The 16,894-nt window shown below is 39.7% G+C and overlaps 1 protein-coding gene across 1 annotated transcript in view; it reads right to left on the bottom strand.

The window, feature by feature from the left end:
• The window catches only part of LOC117301698, a 154,151-nt gene that overhangs the window by 22,272 nt on the left and 114,985 nt on the right, over positions 1-16,894 (bottom strand). Inside the window, exons 118-132 of the mRNA XM_033785724.1 lie at positions 15,618-15,755; positions 14,831-14,941; positions 10,838-10,956; positions 10,149-10,309; positions 9,418-9,645; positions 8,731-9,066; positions 7,691-7,942; positions 6,258-6,425; positions 4,712-4,882; positions 4,015-4,166; positions 3,561-3,701; positions 3,132-3,273; positions 2,420-2,553; positions 1,867-2,043; positions 101-301 (exon numbers count right to left, since the gene is read on the bottom strand). Coding sequence (XP_033641615.1) covers positions 101-301; positions 1,867-2,043; positions 2,420-2,553; positions 3,132-3,273; positions 3,561-3,701; positions 4,015-4,166; positions 4,712-4,882; positions 6,258-6,425; positions 7,691-7,942; positions 8,731-9,066; positions 9,418-9,645; positions 10,149-10,309; positions 10,838-10,956; positions 14,831-14,941; positions 15,618-15,755 — 2,631 coding nt within the window. The remainder of the gene's footprint in view (positions 1-100; positions 302-1,866; positions 2,044-2,419; positions 2,554-3,131; positions 3,274-3,560; positions 3,702-4,014; positions 4,167-4,711; positions 4,883-6,257; positions 6,426-7,690; positions 7,943-8,730; positions 9,067-9,417; positions 9,646-10,148; positions 10,310-10,837; positions 10,957-14,830; positions 14,942-15,617; positions 15,756-16,894) is intronic.

A 16,894-nucleotide genomic window follows, 5' to 3' on the forward strand; every position in this document is an offset into this window, starting at 1 on the left:
AGTTATAGTAATAGTTATACTTATAGTTATAGTTATAGTTATATCTACAGTTATAGTTATAGTTGACCTGACTGAGATGAACACACTAAAGGTCACTAACCTTCTGATCACCCCCAGCGATCCCTTGTAGCAGCTCGGCTGACAGCGTAAAGTGAGCTCCCTTCTCCAGCATGGCAATAATCTGCCTCAAGAGGGGGATAATCTCCCGACTGGACTGCTCAGCCAAGTTACTGTCACCGTAGACTCCGGTCATTGTTGCGTCGTAGTCACCGGCTAAGATGATCGCGTTGGATAAGACGGCCTGGTGAGGGTAAAGATAGAAGGGATTAGTGGATTAAGATGTTGAGAGGGGATTAATGCAATCGGGATTAAGATGTAAAAAAGGGATTGATGTAGTCTGGATTATGATTTACAATGGATCAATTCCACACCTTAAAGGAACACGTTGCCTTGGATCGGTCGAGTTGGTCTTTGAAAAGCGTTTGTAACCGTTTGTTATAAAATGCATATGGTTATAAAGATGTTTTAAAAGTAGAATTAAATGATCCACACAAATTTGCCTCGAAATTGCGTGGTTTTCCTTTTACTTTGCAAACACGGTCAAAAATTTGACTCCCATAAATGGCCGACCGTGTTAGCCGATGAGGTAAAATGAAAACCAAGCAATTTCGAGTGATACTTGTGTGGATCATTATATTCTACTTTTAAAACATCTTTCCAATCATATGCATTTTACACAGGTTTGTTATTTGATATAGAAGTTGTGATAGACGAAGTGTGGGCCTTGGACAATACTGTTTACCGAAAGTGTATAATGGCTTTAAAAACAGATAATATAATGGCATTTGGCTTGCTCCTTAGTGCAATTTTGTTTGTTGAGTAAGATAAGCAATTGTCTGGGATTCCAACCACCCAGAGTGATAGAATGACAAGCATTTGTCCAAGGTGGAAATCGAACCAACAATACATGTAATGGTACACTGACAAGCATTTGTCTTAAGTGGGACTCGAACGACACAGATTGGTAAGATGCCAGGCAAATGGTGTGACTTGAAACGCCAACAGTGTTAGACCGATAGACATATGTCTGAGATAGGATTCGAACCACCCAGAGTGAAAGAATGACAAGCATTTGTCCAAGGTGGAAATCGAACCACCAATGATGGTACACTGACAAGCATTTGTCTTACAGTGGGACTCGAACGACACATTTTGGTGGGATGACAAACAAATGGCGTGACTTGAAACGCCAACAGTGTTAGGCCGATAGACATATGTCTGAGATAGGATTCGAACCACCCAGAGTGAAAGAATGACAAGCATTTGTCCAAGGTGGAAATCGAACCACCAATGATGGTACACTGACAAGCATTTGTCTTACAGTGGGACTCGAACGACACATTTTGGTGGGATGACAAACAAATGGCGTGACTTGAAACGCCAACAGTATAAGGCCGATAGACATATGTCTGAGATAGGATTCGAACCACCCAGAGTGAAAGAATGACAAGCATTTGTCCAAGGTGGAAATCGAACCACCAATGATGGTACACTGACAAGCATTTGTCTTACAGTGGGACTCGAACGACACATTTTGGTGGGATGACAAACAAATGGCGTGACTTGAAACGCCAACAGTGTAAGGTCGATAGACATATGTCTGAGATGGGATTTGAACCACCCATAGTGCAGATCTGCCAACATTTTATTTAAAATTTTATTCAACTTAGTAGGGAAAGTTTCCATAATTAGGGAGGCTTCCAATTTTGTTCACCAGAACATGGACAAATTGGTTTGATTTCAGGAAAATTTCTGCAGAATACGGGCGAGTTGGCAGCTTTGGTAGTGGTAAAGTTTCTTTCTTACCTTAGCCTCCAAGCTGAGCAGTTCACTCCTCTCTCGGGCGTACTCCAACGCAGAGTGGTCCTCATCTAGATTCTCTGTGCGAGTCAGGAGCTGATCTTTAAGCTCGGCCTGAAGACGCGACTTGGCTTGACGATAGCGTTGCATCACTGCAGACTCAGCGTCCGGATTCAGGGCATCCTTCAAACAAAAAAACGGGTGCGAAGTTAGGATAGAGTTTTTCAATTCATTCTAGCCACTTATTACTTTGGTACGTAGAGAACAGTGCCCAGGTTCAGAACGCAAATACATTTATCATACATAAGCATTTCAGAACAGATTACATTTTTCATACACTCCCAAACAGATTAGTTCTTATATATTATTTATTTTAGAAATTCAAAATTTGTTTTTCTTCATATGATCAAACTATTTTGAAACCTAAACATTTCCAAATTTATTTTTCAATTTTTTTTAGAAATTGAATTTGTTTTCATATAATCAAGTCACCCAGCAATCTTAACAATAATTGTTAGTTCTGAAGTTCGAATAATTATGATTTTGAATGACCCCTGACCTCTAGCTCTGCAAGTCTCTCCTTGTACTTAGTCTCCTCTGCCTGTAGACGGGTGTAGATCTTGCGCACCGTATCCACAAATTTGCGGTGGGAGGCGTGGTGGCGCTCTTCATACAGCTTCTCAGCGTCATCTCCTGTGTAAGCCAAAAAAAAATAAAAAATGGTTTTAGCAACAAAATGGTTTCCACACTCCAATTCTATTTTATTTATTTTGTAGTGTTCAACACAAATTAGTTATTAGTCCATTTACCAAGTGGTAGTATAGATATACATGTAGTGTTGAATGTCAGAACATTGTATAAATGCATCAGGGATCACTTCTTGATCCATTTACCTTGTGTTAATACAGACATGTAGTTCACAGTGTGAGGATCTTGTTAAAATATCCCACAAGGATCTACATGTACTCTTGATCCAAAGTATGTAGGGTCAGGAAACTGTACAAATGTTCCACAGGGATCAGCTCTGTGTCCATTTACATTGCGTTTGCGTTACAAACACAGTGTCAGAATAAGAGTCCCACAGGGATTAATGTAGTTCTTGATCCATTTACCTTGTGTTAGTATAGACATACATATTGTATGCAGTGTCAGGACATAGTAGCAATGTCCCACAGGGATCAGTACTTGGTCCATTTACTTGGTATTAGTCTAGATATATAAAGCAGTGTCAGAATAAGAGTCCCACAGGGATAAGTTCTTGGTCCATTTACCTTGTGTTAGTATAGACATAGTATGTAGTGTCAGGACATTGTTCAGTTCTTCTGTAGCCTCAACTCTTCTGGTCACCTCTCGTCTGTTGGTGTCCTCAAGAGACTTGGCCATGTCGCTGAAGGAGTCCAGATCCTCTTCCACCTGTTGCAATAAAGATATATGAAACAAAGATAATAATTCAACAAAAGTTATAAATCAATCAAACAATCACACTACTTTTCAACCTAAAAAGCATCAACCAAGATAAACCCGGAAAATAGTCTGGCCCCCTTTTTTTTTTAATGAGAGTCACCATTCAAATTCAGAACATGCACATTGGGAATGTGACCAATGTGGCAGCATTTCAGAGGTTAACCTGCAAGAAGGATTCTCTGACAATGATCACAATAAAAGTTCAAAGCGACTTGTTTAGAATTCGTCTGTTTTACCTTCTGTACGTCTACATTCTCAATGTCCAACAGTAGCTGGTTGACCAGTTTAGACTCTTGGGTTGTGAGCCCTTCCTCCCGTTGTCGTTGACGACGCCAGTAGCCACGCCTAGCAACAATTTCATCTTCCAACATGGCCACCTGGAGAAAGTTGAAAAAGGTGATCGTACGGCTCAGTGACAAAATGTTATCAGTAAAAATTTCAAGTCTTGCTCCATTTAAATTTTACTTTTTAATGTTCGAAAATCATGCATTGAGATCAAGATCAGTGCTGAAAGTGTAACTATTCAAAAACTCTCATAATAATAATAATTGAAATTATAATGCGCCAATTCAAGACAGCGCTGTTCAAAGGCGCATGACAATGTGCAATAAAAAAGTAAACCATACAAAATTAATAGTACACAAATGAATAAATAAACTAATCACATGACATGAATCACATGACACTTACAGCACCAAGGGGTGGCTTCTTCTTCTTGTCTGCGGATACGGTTACCGGGACAACAGTCTCTGTTTCTGGGTTGATCCTGACCCCAGTGATGGGGCTGAGGTCACCTGTGACCTCATCGACAGCTTGACAACCAACCATGATCGGAATCAGACCTGTAATCAATCAAATCGGAGATTTGAATCAAATCAAATCAAATCAAATCAATAGCTAACACTGTCTTCACTATCTTTGCACCAAATTGAGAAAACTGGACAGGGCAAAGCTGACAGAAAACAAATATTCACAGAACTGGGGGAAAATACCGAGTATACAGTGCTATTAAAATTGCTGGGGTATCGCTGCTGAAATATAGGACTCAAATTGCCTCTAGCTACCGGGCAATCTCGGTGGTCTTATGGTAAGACATCTGCTCTAGAATGACAAGGTTGTGAGTACTCATGGAAAGTACAGAGTATAGAGAGTAAGGCCGTGTCCGAAACGAAGACTTCGGCTACAGCTACGTCTAGATCAGCGCGTCTACCAGTGTTGAAGAATAGGCAGACGCGCGCGATCTAGCCGTAGCTGTAGCCGAAGTCGCCGTTTCGGACACGGCTTTACTCACATCGGTGTAAGGGTAAAACCAGAAAATATAAGAAACATTATTTGCAAGAATTATTAGCAACTTAAACAAAATAAATTCTTGCTAAGAATTCCTCACCATCTCCTTCAGGGTCCTCCATGGTTCCTCCGAGGGGAATCAACGCTCCCGTCTTGGAGTTCCTCTCTACTCCTAAGATGGTGACGTCTTGCCCGCTGCCTCCAGGATCAGCCATGTGGGTTCCTACAAGGATGGGTAGGATCTGGCCTGTCGCTGTATGCTCATACATGCCTGAAAAACAAACCAAAACTCCTTGATATTATTATATGTTGCTGTTTGTCATCTATAATAACATAATGTATAGCCTCTCTAACCATCCACTTGGGCCATTGTTACAAATACTTTATATTAAAGGCATTGTACACGTTTGGTAATTGTCAAAGACCAGTCTTCTCACTAGGTGTATCCCATCATAAGCATAAAATAACAAGCCTGTGAAATTTTGGGTCATCGAAGTTGCGAGAAAATGATGAGAGAAAAAACACCCTTGTTGGACGAATTTGTGTGCTTTCAGATAGGAATAAAAGACTTCTAGCTAGAAGTCTTTTATTATTTTAGTGAGAAATTACCTCTTTCTCAAAAATTACGTTACTTCAGAGGGAGTCGTTTCCCACAATGTTTTGTACTACCAACAGCTCTCCAATGCTCGTTACCAAGTCAGTTTTTAAGTTAATATTTAACTACCAAACGTTTACCTTCCCTTTAAGGTACAAAGTTCTGGTGGAAAGGTGGTCAAATGACCAAGTAAATGGCTGGTAAGGACAAACTGGGAGCTGTATAAGACATTCAGGTCAAGTGCATTCAGGTGCCTTGGCGCTATAAGCTTACGCAGGCGCTAATAGAGCATAACACCATCAATACATATAGTTCTCAAGGTAAAGATATATTAGTATGCGAGCGTACACACAACTGTTAAGCATCGCTTGCAATATCACCCTTGGCGAAACAGCACTAGGACAACAATTGAAAAATGTAACAAAAAGACAAGTTCAATTACACGTTTTCCTTTTTTGTTTGACACAAAACATTTTAATTAAGGCTGGGAAGAAATAGTTGTTTTGTTGACAAAGTACTTCTCCTTTGGCCCAGTCTTGGCACAACCAAGACCCTGCTGGTTTTAACAGTCGTTCATAAATACCCTAGACAGTATTTGAAGCTGTTTAAGATCGGCTGGCTTCCGCGTGTCGGGCGCGCACGCGCAAGATTATCATGCGGAACGCAATTTATAGCTATTAGTAACAGCGCCTTATATATGTAAGCGCGCGCGCGTAATCTATTTCTAAGCGCGCGCGTACACACAACCCACGCGCATCAAACAGATTCTTCACAAAGTTTTTGAAAAAAATATTCAAAACCTCAAAGTGTCTATAATTGTATTTTGTTTAACGTTTTTTAACATAAGGGCATTTATGAATGGGAATAAAAGAGGAGTGACTCTTGCTTAAACGTCCGTTTAAGAACTCGTCGCTACCCTTTTATTCCCTTATTAAAACCTCGTAGCCACTTTTTTCATTCCCATATTAAAGTATGAAACTCCCATGCCCATCTAATGTCTGAACAACAGCTCTGGCGGTAAAACATCTTCTCCTCAGTCTAAGAAACCCACCTGGAGATCCTCCGCTAACAGCCAAGATGGATGCTCGCTCAAGACGTCGTTGGACGTTATGGATGGCTCGGATGTGGTTTACACGGCAACGTTGTCTGGACTTGATCAGCTCCTTCGTGACAGTATCCAGCTGGCTCTGCTCATGACGACAGTTTAGGCCCTCCGGACCTAGAACAAGCGAGAAGAAAAAATAAATCAAATAAAGCATCAGAATTAAAGGCATTGGACACTATTGGTAATTACTCAAAATATTTATCATCATAAAACCTTTCTTGATTACGAGTAATGGGGAGAGATGGATGGTATACATGGTATAAAACATTGTGAGAAACAGCTTCCTCTGAAGTGACATAGCTTTCGAGAAAGAAGTAATTTTCCATGAATTTGATTTTGAGACCTCAAGTTTAGAATTTGAGGTCTCGAAATCAAGCATCAGAAAGCACACAACTTGGTGCCACAAGGGTGTTTTTTCCTTTCATTATTATCTCACAAATTCGACGACCAATTGAGCCAAAATTTTCACAGGTTTGTTGTTGTATGCATATGTTGAGATACACCAACTGTGAAGACTAGTCTTTGACAATTACCAATAGTGTCCACTGTCTTTATGAAATCGTTCTTAAACTAACTTGTCCAGAGCAAAATGGGACATTGGAATTTGGTGTTGGAGAAAACATGAGAGAAGTTCACAGTGCTTGGGTTTAAAAAAAATTGACATCAATGAAGTGTTATCCGACTCCCCGTCCTGGATAAATTTTGACAAGACCCCTTAGTTTGAATAAAAACTTGTCCTTATGTTTATCGGAATAAATATGTAAAATCAAGTGCTGCTCTAGTAATCTTCGTCAGATAATCTGAATAAATATATTTAATTATATATCAAATGAAATCCTCTTCTATCACAATTCACAGTACAATAAATTCAGAATAAGAGCTAGGCAAACTTTGGCGAATCTCTCTTCTGGATGGACTGTTTTGAACCTAAAGGCACTGATCAGTGGTACAAAACCGTCTGTCCATATGAGAGATATGCCAAAGTTTGATTAGCTCTTAACCTGAATTTATGTATTTAGTTTAAATCGTTGAAGTGTCAGAATATTAATTTTGGTTTTTACCCATACACCGATGTGTGTTAGCACTGTATACTCAGTACTTTCCCGAGTCCTGTGAAAACATATCACAGGCATGTAACTTGGGTGGGATTCGAACCCATGACCCTTGCAATTCTAGAGCAGTGTCTTACCAACTAGACTACCGAGGTTGCCCGGTAGCTAGAGGCAGTTGGAATCCTATGTTTTGGCAGCGGGTACCGCAACGATATAATAGATGTTAAATTTGCATCGGGGATAAAGAATATTAATTTTGGTTTGAAGTGTCAGAAGTTAAAGAAATTTCGTTAACAGCGATGATCCCAAGATAGAGTATCCACATACCGACTGCCGCGTCAAGATACGCCTTGACCACCTCAAGAATCTTAACCTGGCACGTCATCAGGTTTGCGTCCAGCAATGTCTGGTACCCGCCACTAGAGGGCAGTGCCTCGTTGTCATGGAGAGCTGCGCTTTGGGTCAGCACCTGTAGGTTGCTGAGGGGCTCGATGAAGCGGTCGCCGGTTACCATGGTAATGTAGGCATTGTGGGTACCGTTGGGCGTTTGGAGAGTGCCACCCACTGGGATGACATCACCTGATGAATATTAGAGAATATTTATTTGCTTATTTAGTTCAGTTTAAAACCATGAAACGCGGTCAGTAGTATCAGAAGATAATAATATAATAATAATAAACAAGACTTATAAAGCGCATTTTACAAGATACAATGCGCTGGTAAGAGAGCTACGAAAAAGTAAGGTTTATGAGCGAGAAGAGAATAGATGTGTTTTTAATTTACTCTTGAATGTCTGGAGTGTATTGGTGTTTCGAATGTGACTTGGTAGGGCGTTCCAGCACCGGGGACCAGCGACTGAAAAGGACCGGTCCCCTGTCCTTTTGTGAGTGCGAGGGATTTTTAGATTCTGGCTGGAGTGGAGCCCACTCCGGCCTGGTTTGTTGAAATTTGGAGACTCTGTGATGTATTGTGGAAGTACGTTAGAGAGTGCTTTGTGCATGTTCACTGATGTTTTGAAGGTACTAAAGATGACATGCTTACAAAATAAAACACTAAGTATGACAAAAACAATCAAAGTCAAAAACCCATGTGAGCCAGATAAAAGAAAAAAATATTACTATGATCAAAATACGACAAGCAAAAATATTACAGAGGTTTGATGGAACAAAAAGAAATCATTTGATTAAAAGTTTTAAAAACATAATATGTTGGTTTTGTAATGAACTGAGAGAGAAGTTGGAGAAACATTATGACCAGGGCACCACTGATACATTATTGATACATTATAATGAAAACTTTCATAAAGCACACTAGTTATTATTATTATTACCTAACAATCTTAATGATTTCAAATTAGAATATCCTACCAGTTTCTGGATCAATAGCAACGCTCAGGACCGGCACCGGTTGTTCACTGCTCGGATCGATCATAACGGCACCAATCTCTATCGGTACGGGGAGTCCAGTCACCGGGTCAGTATGGGTACCTGCTACTGGGTACGCTACGCCCGATTGTGGGTGTATTGTCATGGCCACGATGGGGCATTTCAGACCTGTGTCTGGGTCGGACATCGGGGCGTTTAGTTTGAGATCACCGGTTCGCTCGATGGTGGTCAGTTTTGAGTTGACTGGGAGGCCGTTGTTGGGGTCGGTTGGGAATGGGATGTATGGGATAAGTGGCTCGTCCGATCGGACCAAATCACCTAGAAAGAGAAGAAAAGTTGTCCAACAATTAAAAGTGATCGGGAAAATAGAATACAGTTCTGAATAAGGGGCGACAGTTGACCATAAACGTCATGGGTGCAATATTTCAGAGGATCTAGCAGGGTCTTTCTCAAAGGCTGAATGACAAAACAACATAAATAAACAGGTATAGACCGTATTGAATAACCCCTTTGTTGCTATGAAAGTTCAATGCAGTGTTTCCCCATTAGTATTCCAGGTTTTTAAATCTACGAAAACCAATACATTTGACAAATCACATACTTCCTTAAATTCAAAACAAAAAAATTACCAAAAGAACTTTTATGAAAAAAACAACTCCAGGTTCTTACCAACAGATGAATCAACAGTGTGAATAAGTCTTGAAGAAGTCGGGTCGTAACTGACATTCCCCTGGACGGGGAGAACACGACCTGTGACTGGATGGACGAAGTAATCCGGTGGGATATTCCTAACGTGGCCGTCGGCCGACAGCATGCGGGCGTCACTGTTTGGCACCATAAGGCCAGTAGTCGTGTTCTGGTGAATGAGATCTGTACGTAGGACACTGCCGTCAGGACCTGTATAGAGCCAATGGTGAAATATTTACAGAAATTGTCACAAGTAAAAACCTCAAAGGTTTACTCAAATTCAAAATCATTCAAAGCAATACGTAAAACTTAATGGTTACTCAACTACAAGATGTTTAAAGCTGTAAGTAAAAGTCATACACTCATGAACAACAAGTTGTTGAGCACTTTGTAAGACTCGAAGGTTACTTAAACACCAAAACATTTTGAGAGATAACAAAAAATCAATGATTTCTTAGGTACAAATCATTGTAAAAGTAAAAAAACTCAATGGCATCAGAAATATCAAAACATAGCAGCACCATTATTATTTCAAGCAAAATTCATCAAAATCAGTGGTAGCAGAAAAATACAAAAAGTATTGACTGAAAAGTTCAAAACTCAGTAACTACTCAAAGCATTATTGAGCATATTAAACCAAATAACATTGTTTTGAAATGGTGATAAGACAAATTGAAAAATAAAAAAACCATAAAAACATAAAGTTTCCTTACCGAACAGCTCCTCCCTGTCTACAGGAGTGTTGTCCGAACCTGTGGCGACTAACTGAGCACCGATTCCCTGCCCAAGTATGCCCCAGGCACCGATACGTTGGGCCTCGGCTGACACTTCACTGGACATCCGTCCCAAGAGGGCACCAACACGTCGGATAACACTGGAGGAGAAACAGATAAGAAAGATGTTATTTGCATTGGGGATAAAGAATATCATTTGGTTTAACTCTTACACAGATGTGTGCTGAGTCCTGGACACTAGCCAGTCGTCTAGAGAAGAGACTGGACGGCTGCTATACAAGAATGCTTTGCTGTGTTAAACAGATTCATTGGGAGAGGCATGTCACAAACCTGGAGCTCTACGGTGGGCTACCGAGAGTTAGCACCAAGATTAGGGCAAGAAGGCTGAGATTAGCAGGTGACTGTCTCAGACATGCTGAGCTGGCAGTGAGCAAGCTTGTGCTTTGGGCCCCTACTCAAGGTCACTGTTCCTGAGGCAGACCACAAACCACCTATGTGGACACCTTGTGCCGGGACTCTGGCCTGCGTCGGGAAGAGCTACGTACAGCAATGGAGGACCAACATGTTAGGAGGGCCACCATCCGATGCTCCGCACCGACTGAATGAATGAACAGATGTGTGCAAGCACCCACTCTGCACTTAACCCAAGTTCTTTGTAAGACACTCACTGTTTCTGTGTAGTGTTGTCGAATTCTTGCTCCAGGCTCTTCTTCTTGCCGCTGGTCTTGGCCTCTGTGTACTCGTTCAGCATCCTCACAGCTTCTCGTAAAGCTGACAGGTACGACACCTTCAGAAACAATAATGTTCGGTAAATCGTTAGCAACTAGGCTCACTTTCGCAAAGCTGCTTAAGCCTCTAACCGCGACAATTTTGAGGAAATTTTGCGTCATGCGCTAAGTGTTTTTTAAAAATTTTTAAAACTGGTTTACTTCTTATAAACCAGTTAACATTAAACACCATTATAAAGCTTACATGTACATGTATGGCTACATACATGTATACCTAACTTGTTTAAGTTCCACAAGGTTTTGGACAATTTATTTTGCCAATTTTTACTTCCATATTTTATTATCTGTATCAGTCACCAGTGACCGATTTTGCATATGTAGGTTAGCATTAAAAGGGTTAAACAAAAAATGTTCCAGCCATAGATGATACATAAGGAATGGTAGTTCCTTATCAAGGAACCAGCCATAGATGATACATAAGGAATGGTAGTTCCTTATCAAGGAACCAGCCATAGATGATACATAAGGAATGGTAGTCCCTTATCAAGGAACCAGCCATAGATGATACATAAGGAGTGGTAGTTCCTTATCAAGGAACCAGCCATAGATGATACATAAGGAATGGTAGTTCCTTATCAAGGAACCAGCCATATATGATACATAAGGAGTGGTAGTTCCTTATCAAGGAACCAGCCATAGATGATACATAAGGAATGGTAGTTCATTATCAAGGAACCAGCCATAGATGATACATAAGGAATGGTAGTTCCTTATCAAGGAACCAGCCATAGATGATACATAAGGAATGGTAGTTCCTTATCAAGGAACCAGCCATAGATGATACATAAGGAATGGTAGTTCCTTATCAAGGAACCAGCCATAGATGATACATAAGGAATGGTAGTTCCTTATCAAGGAACCAGCCATAGATGATACATAAGGAATGGTAGTTCCTTATCAAGGAACCAGCCATAGATGATACATAAGGAATGGTAGTTCCTTATCAAGGAACCAGCCATAGATGATACATAAGGAATGGTAGTTCCTTATCAAGGAACCAGCCATAGATGATACATAAGGAGTGGTAGTTCCTTATCAAGGAACCAGCCATAGATGATACATAAGGAATGGTAGTTCATTATCAAGGAACCAGCCATAGATGATACATAAGGAATGGTAGTTCCTTATCAAGGAACCAGCCATAGATGATACATAAGGAATGGTAGTTCCTTATCAAGGAACCAGCCATAGATGATACATAAGGAATGGTAGTTCCTTATCAAGGAACCAGCCATAGATGATACATAAGGAATGGTAGTTCCTTATCAAGGAACCAGCCATAGATGATACATAAGGAATGGTAGTTCCTTATCAAGGAACCAGCCATAGATGATACATAAGGAATGGTAGTTCCTTATCAAGGAACCAGCCATAGATGATACATAAGAAATGGTAGTTCCTTATCAAGGAACCAGCCATAGATGATACATAAGGAATGGTAGTTCCTTATCAAGGAACCAGCCATAGATGATACATAAGGAATGGTAGTTCCTTATCAAGGAACCAGCCATAGATGATACATAAGGAATGGTAGTTCCTTATCAAGGAACCAGCCATAGATGATACATAAGGAATGGTAGTTCCTTATCAAGGAACCAGCCATAGATGATACATAAGGAATGGTAGTTCCTTATCAAGGAACCAGCCATAGATGATACATAAGGAATGGTAGTTCCTTATCAAGGAACCAGCCATAGATGATACATAAGGAATGGTAGTTCCTTATCAAGGAACCAGCCATAGATGATACATAAGGAATGGTAGTTCCTTATCAAGGAACCAGCCATAGATGATACATAAGGAATGGTAGTTCCTTATCAAGGAACCAGCCATAGATGATACATAAGGAATGGTAGTTCCTTATCAAGGAACCAGCCATAGATGATACATAAGGAGTGGTAGTTCCTTATCAAGGAACCAGCCATAGATGATACATAAGGAATGGTAGTTCCTTATCAAGGAACCAGCCATAGATGATACATAAGGAGTGGTAGTTCCTTATCAAGGAACCAGCCATAGATGATACATAAGGAATGGTAGTTCCTTATCAAGGAACCAGCCATAGATGATACATAAGGAATGCTAGTTCCTTATCAAGGAACCAGCCATAGATGATACATAAGCAATGGTAGTTCCTTATCAAGGAACCAGCCATAGATGATACATAAGGAATGGTAGTTCCTTATCAAGGAACCAGCCATAGATGATACATAAGGAATGGTAGTTCCTTATCAAGGAACCAGCCATAGATGATACATAAGGAATGGTAGTTCCTTATCAAGGAACCAGCCATAGATGATACATAAGGAATGGTAGTTCCTTATCAAGGAACCAGCCATAGATGATACATAAGGAATGGTAGTTCCTTATCAAGGAACCAGCCATAGATGATACATAAGGAATGGTAGTTCCTTATCAAGGAACCAGCCATAGATGATACATAAGGAGTGGTAGTTCCTTATCAAGGAACCAGCCATAGATGATACATAAGGAATGGTAGTTCATTATCAAGGAACCAGCCATAGATGATACATAAGGAATGGTAGTTCCTTATCAAGGAACCAGCCATAGATGATACATAAGGAATGGTAGTTCCTTATCAAGGAACCAGCCATAGATGATACATAAGGAATGGTAGTTCCTTATCAAGGAACCAGCCATAGATGATACATAAGGAATGGTAGTTCCTTATCAAGGAACCAGCCATAGATGATACATAAGGAATGGTAGTTCCTTATCAAGGAACCAGCCATAGATGATACATAAGGAATGGTAGTTCCTTATCAAGGAACCAGCCATAGATGATACATAAGAATGGTAGTTCCTTATCAAGGAACCAGCCATAGATGATACATAAGGAATGGTAGTTCCTTATCAAGGAACCAGCCATAGATGATACATAAGGAATGGTAGTTCCTTATCAAGGAACCAGCCATAGATGATACATAAGGAATGGTAGTTCCTTATCAAGGAACCAGCCATAGATGATACATAAGGAATGGTAGTTCCTTATCAAGGAACCAGCCATAGATGATACATAAGGAATGGTAGTTCCTTATCAAGGAACCAGCCATAGATGATACATAAGGAATGGTAGTTCCTTATCAAGGAACCAGCCATAGATGATACATAAGGAATGGTAGTTCCTTATCAAGGAACCAGCCATAGATGATACATAAGGAATGGTAGTTCCTTATCAAGGAACCAGCCATAGATGATACATAAGGAATGGTAGTTCCTTATCAAGGAACCAGCCATAGATGATACATAAGGAATGGTAGTTCCTTATCAAGGAACCAGCCATAGATGATACATAAGGAGTGGTAGTTCCTTATCAAGGAACCAGCCATAGATGATACATAAGGAATGGTAGTTCCTTATCAAGGAACCAGCCATAGATGATACATAAGGAATGGTAGTTCCTTATCAAGGAACCAGCCATAGATGATACATAAGGAATGGTAGTTCCCTATCAAGGAACCAGCCATAGATGATACATAAGGAATGGTAGTCCCTTATCAAGGAACCAGCCATAGATGATACATAAGGAATGGTAGTTCCTTATCAAGGAACCAGCCATAGATGATACATAAGGAATGGTAGTTCCTTATCAAGGAACCAGCCATAGATGATACATAAGGAATGGTAGTTCCTTATCAAGGAACCAGCCATAGATGATACATAAGGAATGGTATTTTGGCTGGTAACCTTATTCCAGGTGAGGACATTTGTTAGTGCTATCAAATTTTTGTACGAGAGCAACTCTATAAAACTAATAATAATATTAATAATAACTTGGGCCCCAGTGTAAGTTTTGGCGCTGTAGCTCAGAAAATAGGAGTTTCAAGGTTTTTACAGTGTCGAAAAACTCACCTGGTGGTCCTCTCGACTCTTCTCGTCCTGCTCTTTGATCTCAAGCTGTCTCTTCAAGATGGTCTCAAAGCGATAACCGAGTTCCTTCCGCCGTTCCAATTCCATCTCAAGCTGAAACGAAGGATATTCATCGGAGGTTACGAAAAGTTTGAGGAATTTAAGCTTGGTCCTCGCTGAGCCCAGCCTAAAGGTTTGTTTCATAAATCAGAAATCTTGTTGACTTATTTATTTGCTACTAAGCTTAACTTAGCAGAGAACCACTCACATACAATGTACATCACTGGGCATTCTGGCTGGTAACTAAATAGTGCTTGAACACAATTTGACTGGGCTCAGAAATTGTTTGTGTTAGACCTGGCTTCAAGAACTTTGGAACTGGTTTTTGAAAATATTAATAAATAAATAAAATCTGGATCTCTATTGTCAACATTCCATTCGATTTACAAAAGCACAAAATAATCAAGAAATAAACGAACAATCTTCAAGGGACATTAATTGTTATAGGTATTTGTAAATAACAATAAGAACACAAAATAATCAGTAAACAGCTTAGAAATTCCAGAATAAATTTCATAAACAAGAATCAAAATTACCTTGTAGAACTCCCCATTCATGTTGATAAAATACAACAAAAACACAAATATTCATATATTGATTTAGGGCAAGAAAATATATTTAGAAAGAAACCTTTTTGGAAAGAAAACATTTTGGGGAATAAAATTTTGAAAAGAAACTCCTTTTAATCGCATCTTAAAAGCCTCATTGCCACATAAATCTGGTACCCTACCTCCTCGCTCTTGCGTTCATATGCTTCTAGGTCCTCATCAGTAGCCAGGGCACTTCTACCCTTCAGGTTCATCTTGGCTACCCATAATCCTTTGAGGTTCTCCGCCTGGTTGCACAGTTTGCGGTACAGCGCCTTCGCCTGTGATAGAGATTCAATTAAAATTAAACGATTAAAGGGAAGGTTTATGTTTGGTTATCACTCTTAACATTAATGGAAATAAAAAGTTACTCGGTTAGGAGTACAGCAGCTTTCGATAGAATAAAGCATTTTGAGATTCATTTCACTTTAAGGTAAATTGAAAAATATATCAGTTACGAATTATTCTTCATGATGTGGAAATAACAGAGCGTTTTATCTAGGGGCGGACATCTTGTTTTTTGTCCTCCTCCTCCATACAAATGGATTGCACCAAACCTATGCTGGAAACAAGCAAATAGTATGGCGCGTATTTTGAGAACTGGAAAGCAGTTATTCTTCATTGCGATACATTGGTGGCGCAAATTGACAAACACCAACATCAGTTTTCACATTTGTTTATAATAGTTTCCCTTGTGGTTTATTATTTGATATATATATATATATAATGAATAGGGTAGATGGCCTTAGCTTTCGATCCAATCCGGACCTTCTTCAGAGGCATAAAACAAGTACAAACAAATACATATCCATTTATAGAAAAAGAGAGGGGGAAAGGGATTAAGGAAAGGATCCAGAAAGAAGCGGGAAAATAACAGCCAATCAAAGTTCCTATTTCAGAAACAATATTGGTGGCTATGAACCAATAGGAGTGAAGTGGCGACGACAAATGATGTTTAGAATGAAAGGAAGGGTTACTGGACCATAAAAGTGGTAAATGTATTGTTCGACAACAATGCAGGGAGACATGAAAGGGTAGGATTAGAGAGCAAGTTGCATCATGATGCAACTAACAATGGTCAATTAATAAGAATAGCAAGATCAAAGGTATGATGATTTTAAAAATAGGTATGAGGGACCTGTGGAAAAAAAAGGGGGGGGGGTTACTTACATCAGATAGTTACAGTGATGAATTTATAAAAACAACTTTAAACTAGGTTAATTTATACTTTATGTACAGAATATATACAACATATAAGTTCTTAGGCAGAAGTGAAGTGGAGGGTAATGAGAAGTTATTTAACTATATATATATCAAATAATAAACCACAAGGGAAACTGACTGGGTACGTTTTTTAAATGATTTTGGATTGAACAAAGAAAAATTGACTAGAGCGGGATTTGAACCAACGACCTCCGGT

The sequence above is a fragment of the Asterias rubens genome, chromosome 17 (assembly GCF_902459465.1).
Source record: "Asterias rubens chromosome 17, eAstRub1.3, whole genome shotgun sequence".
Lineage (NCBI taxonomy): Eukaryota > Metazoa > Echinodermata > Asteroidea > Forcipulatida > Asteriidae > Asterias > Asterias rubens.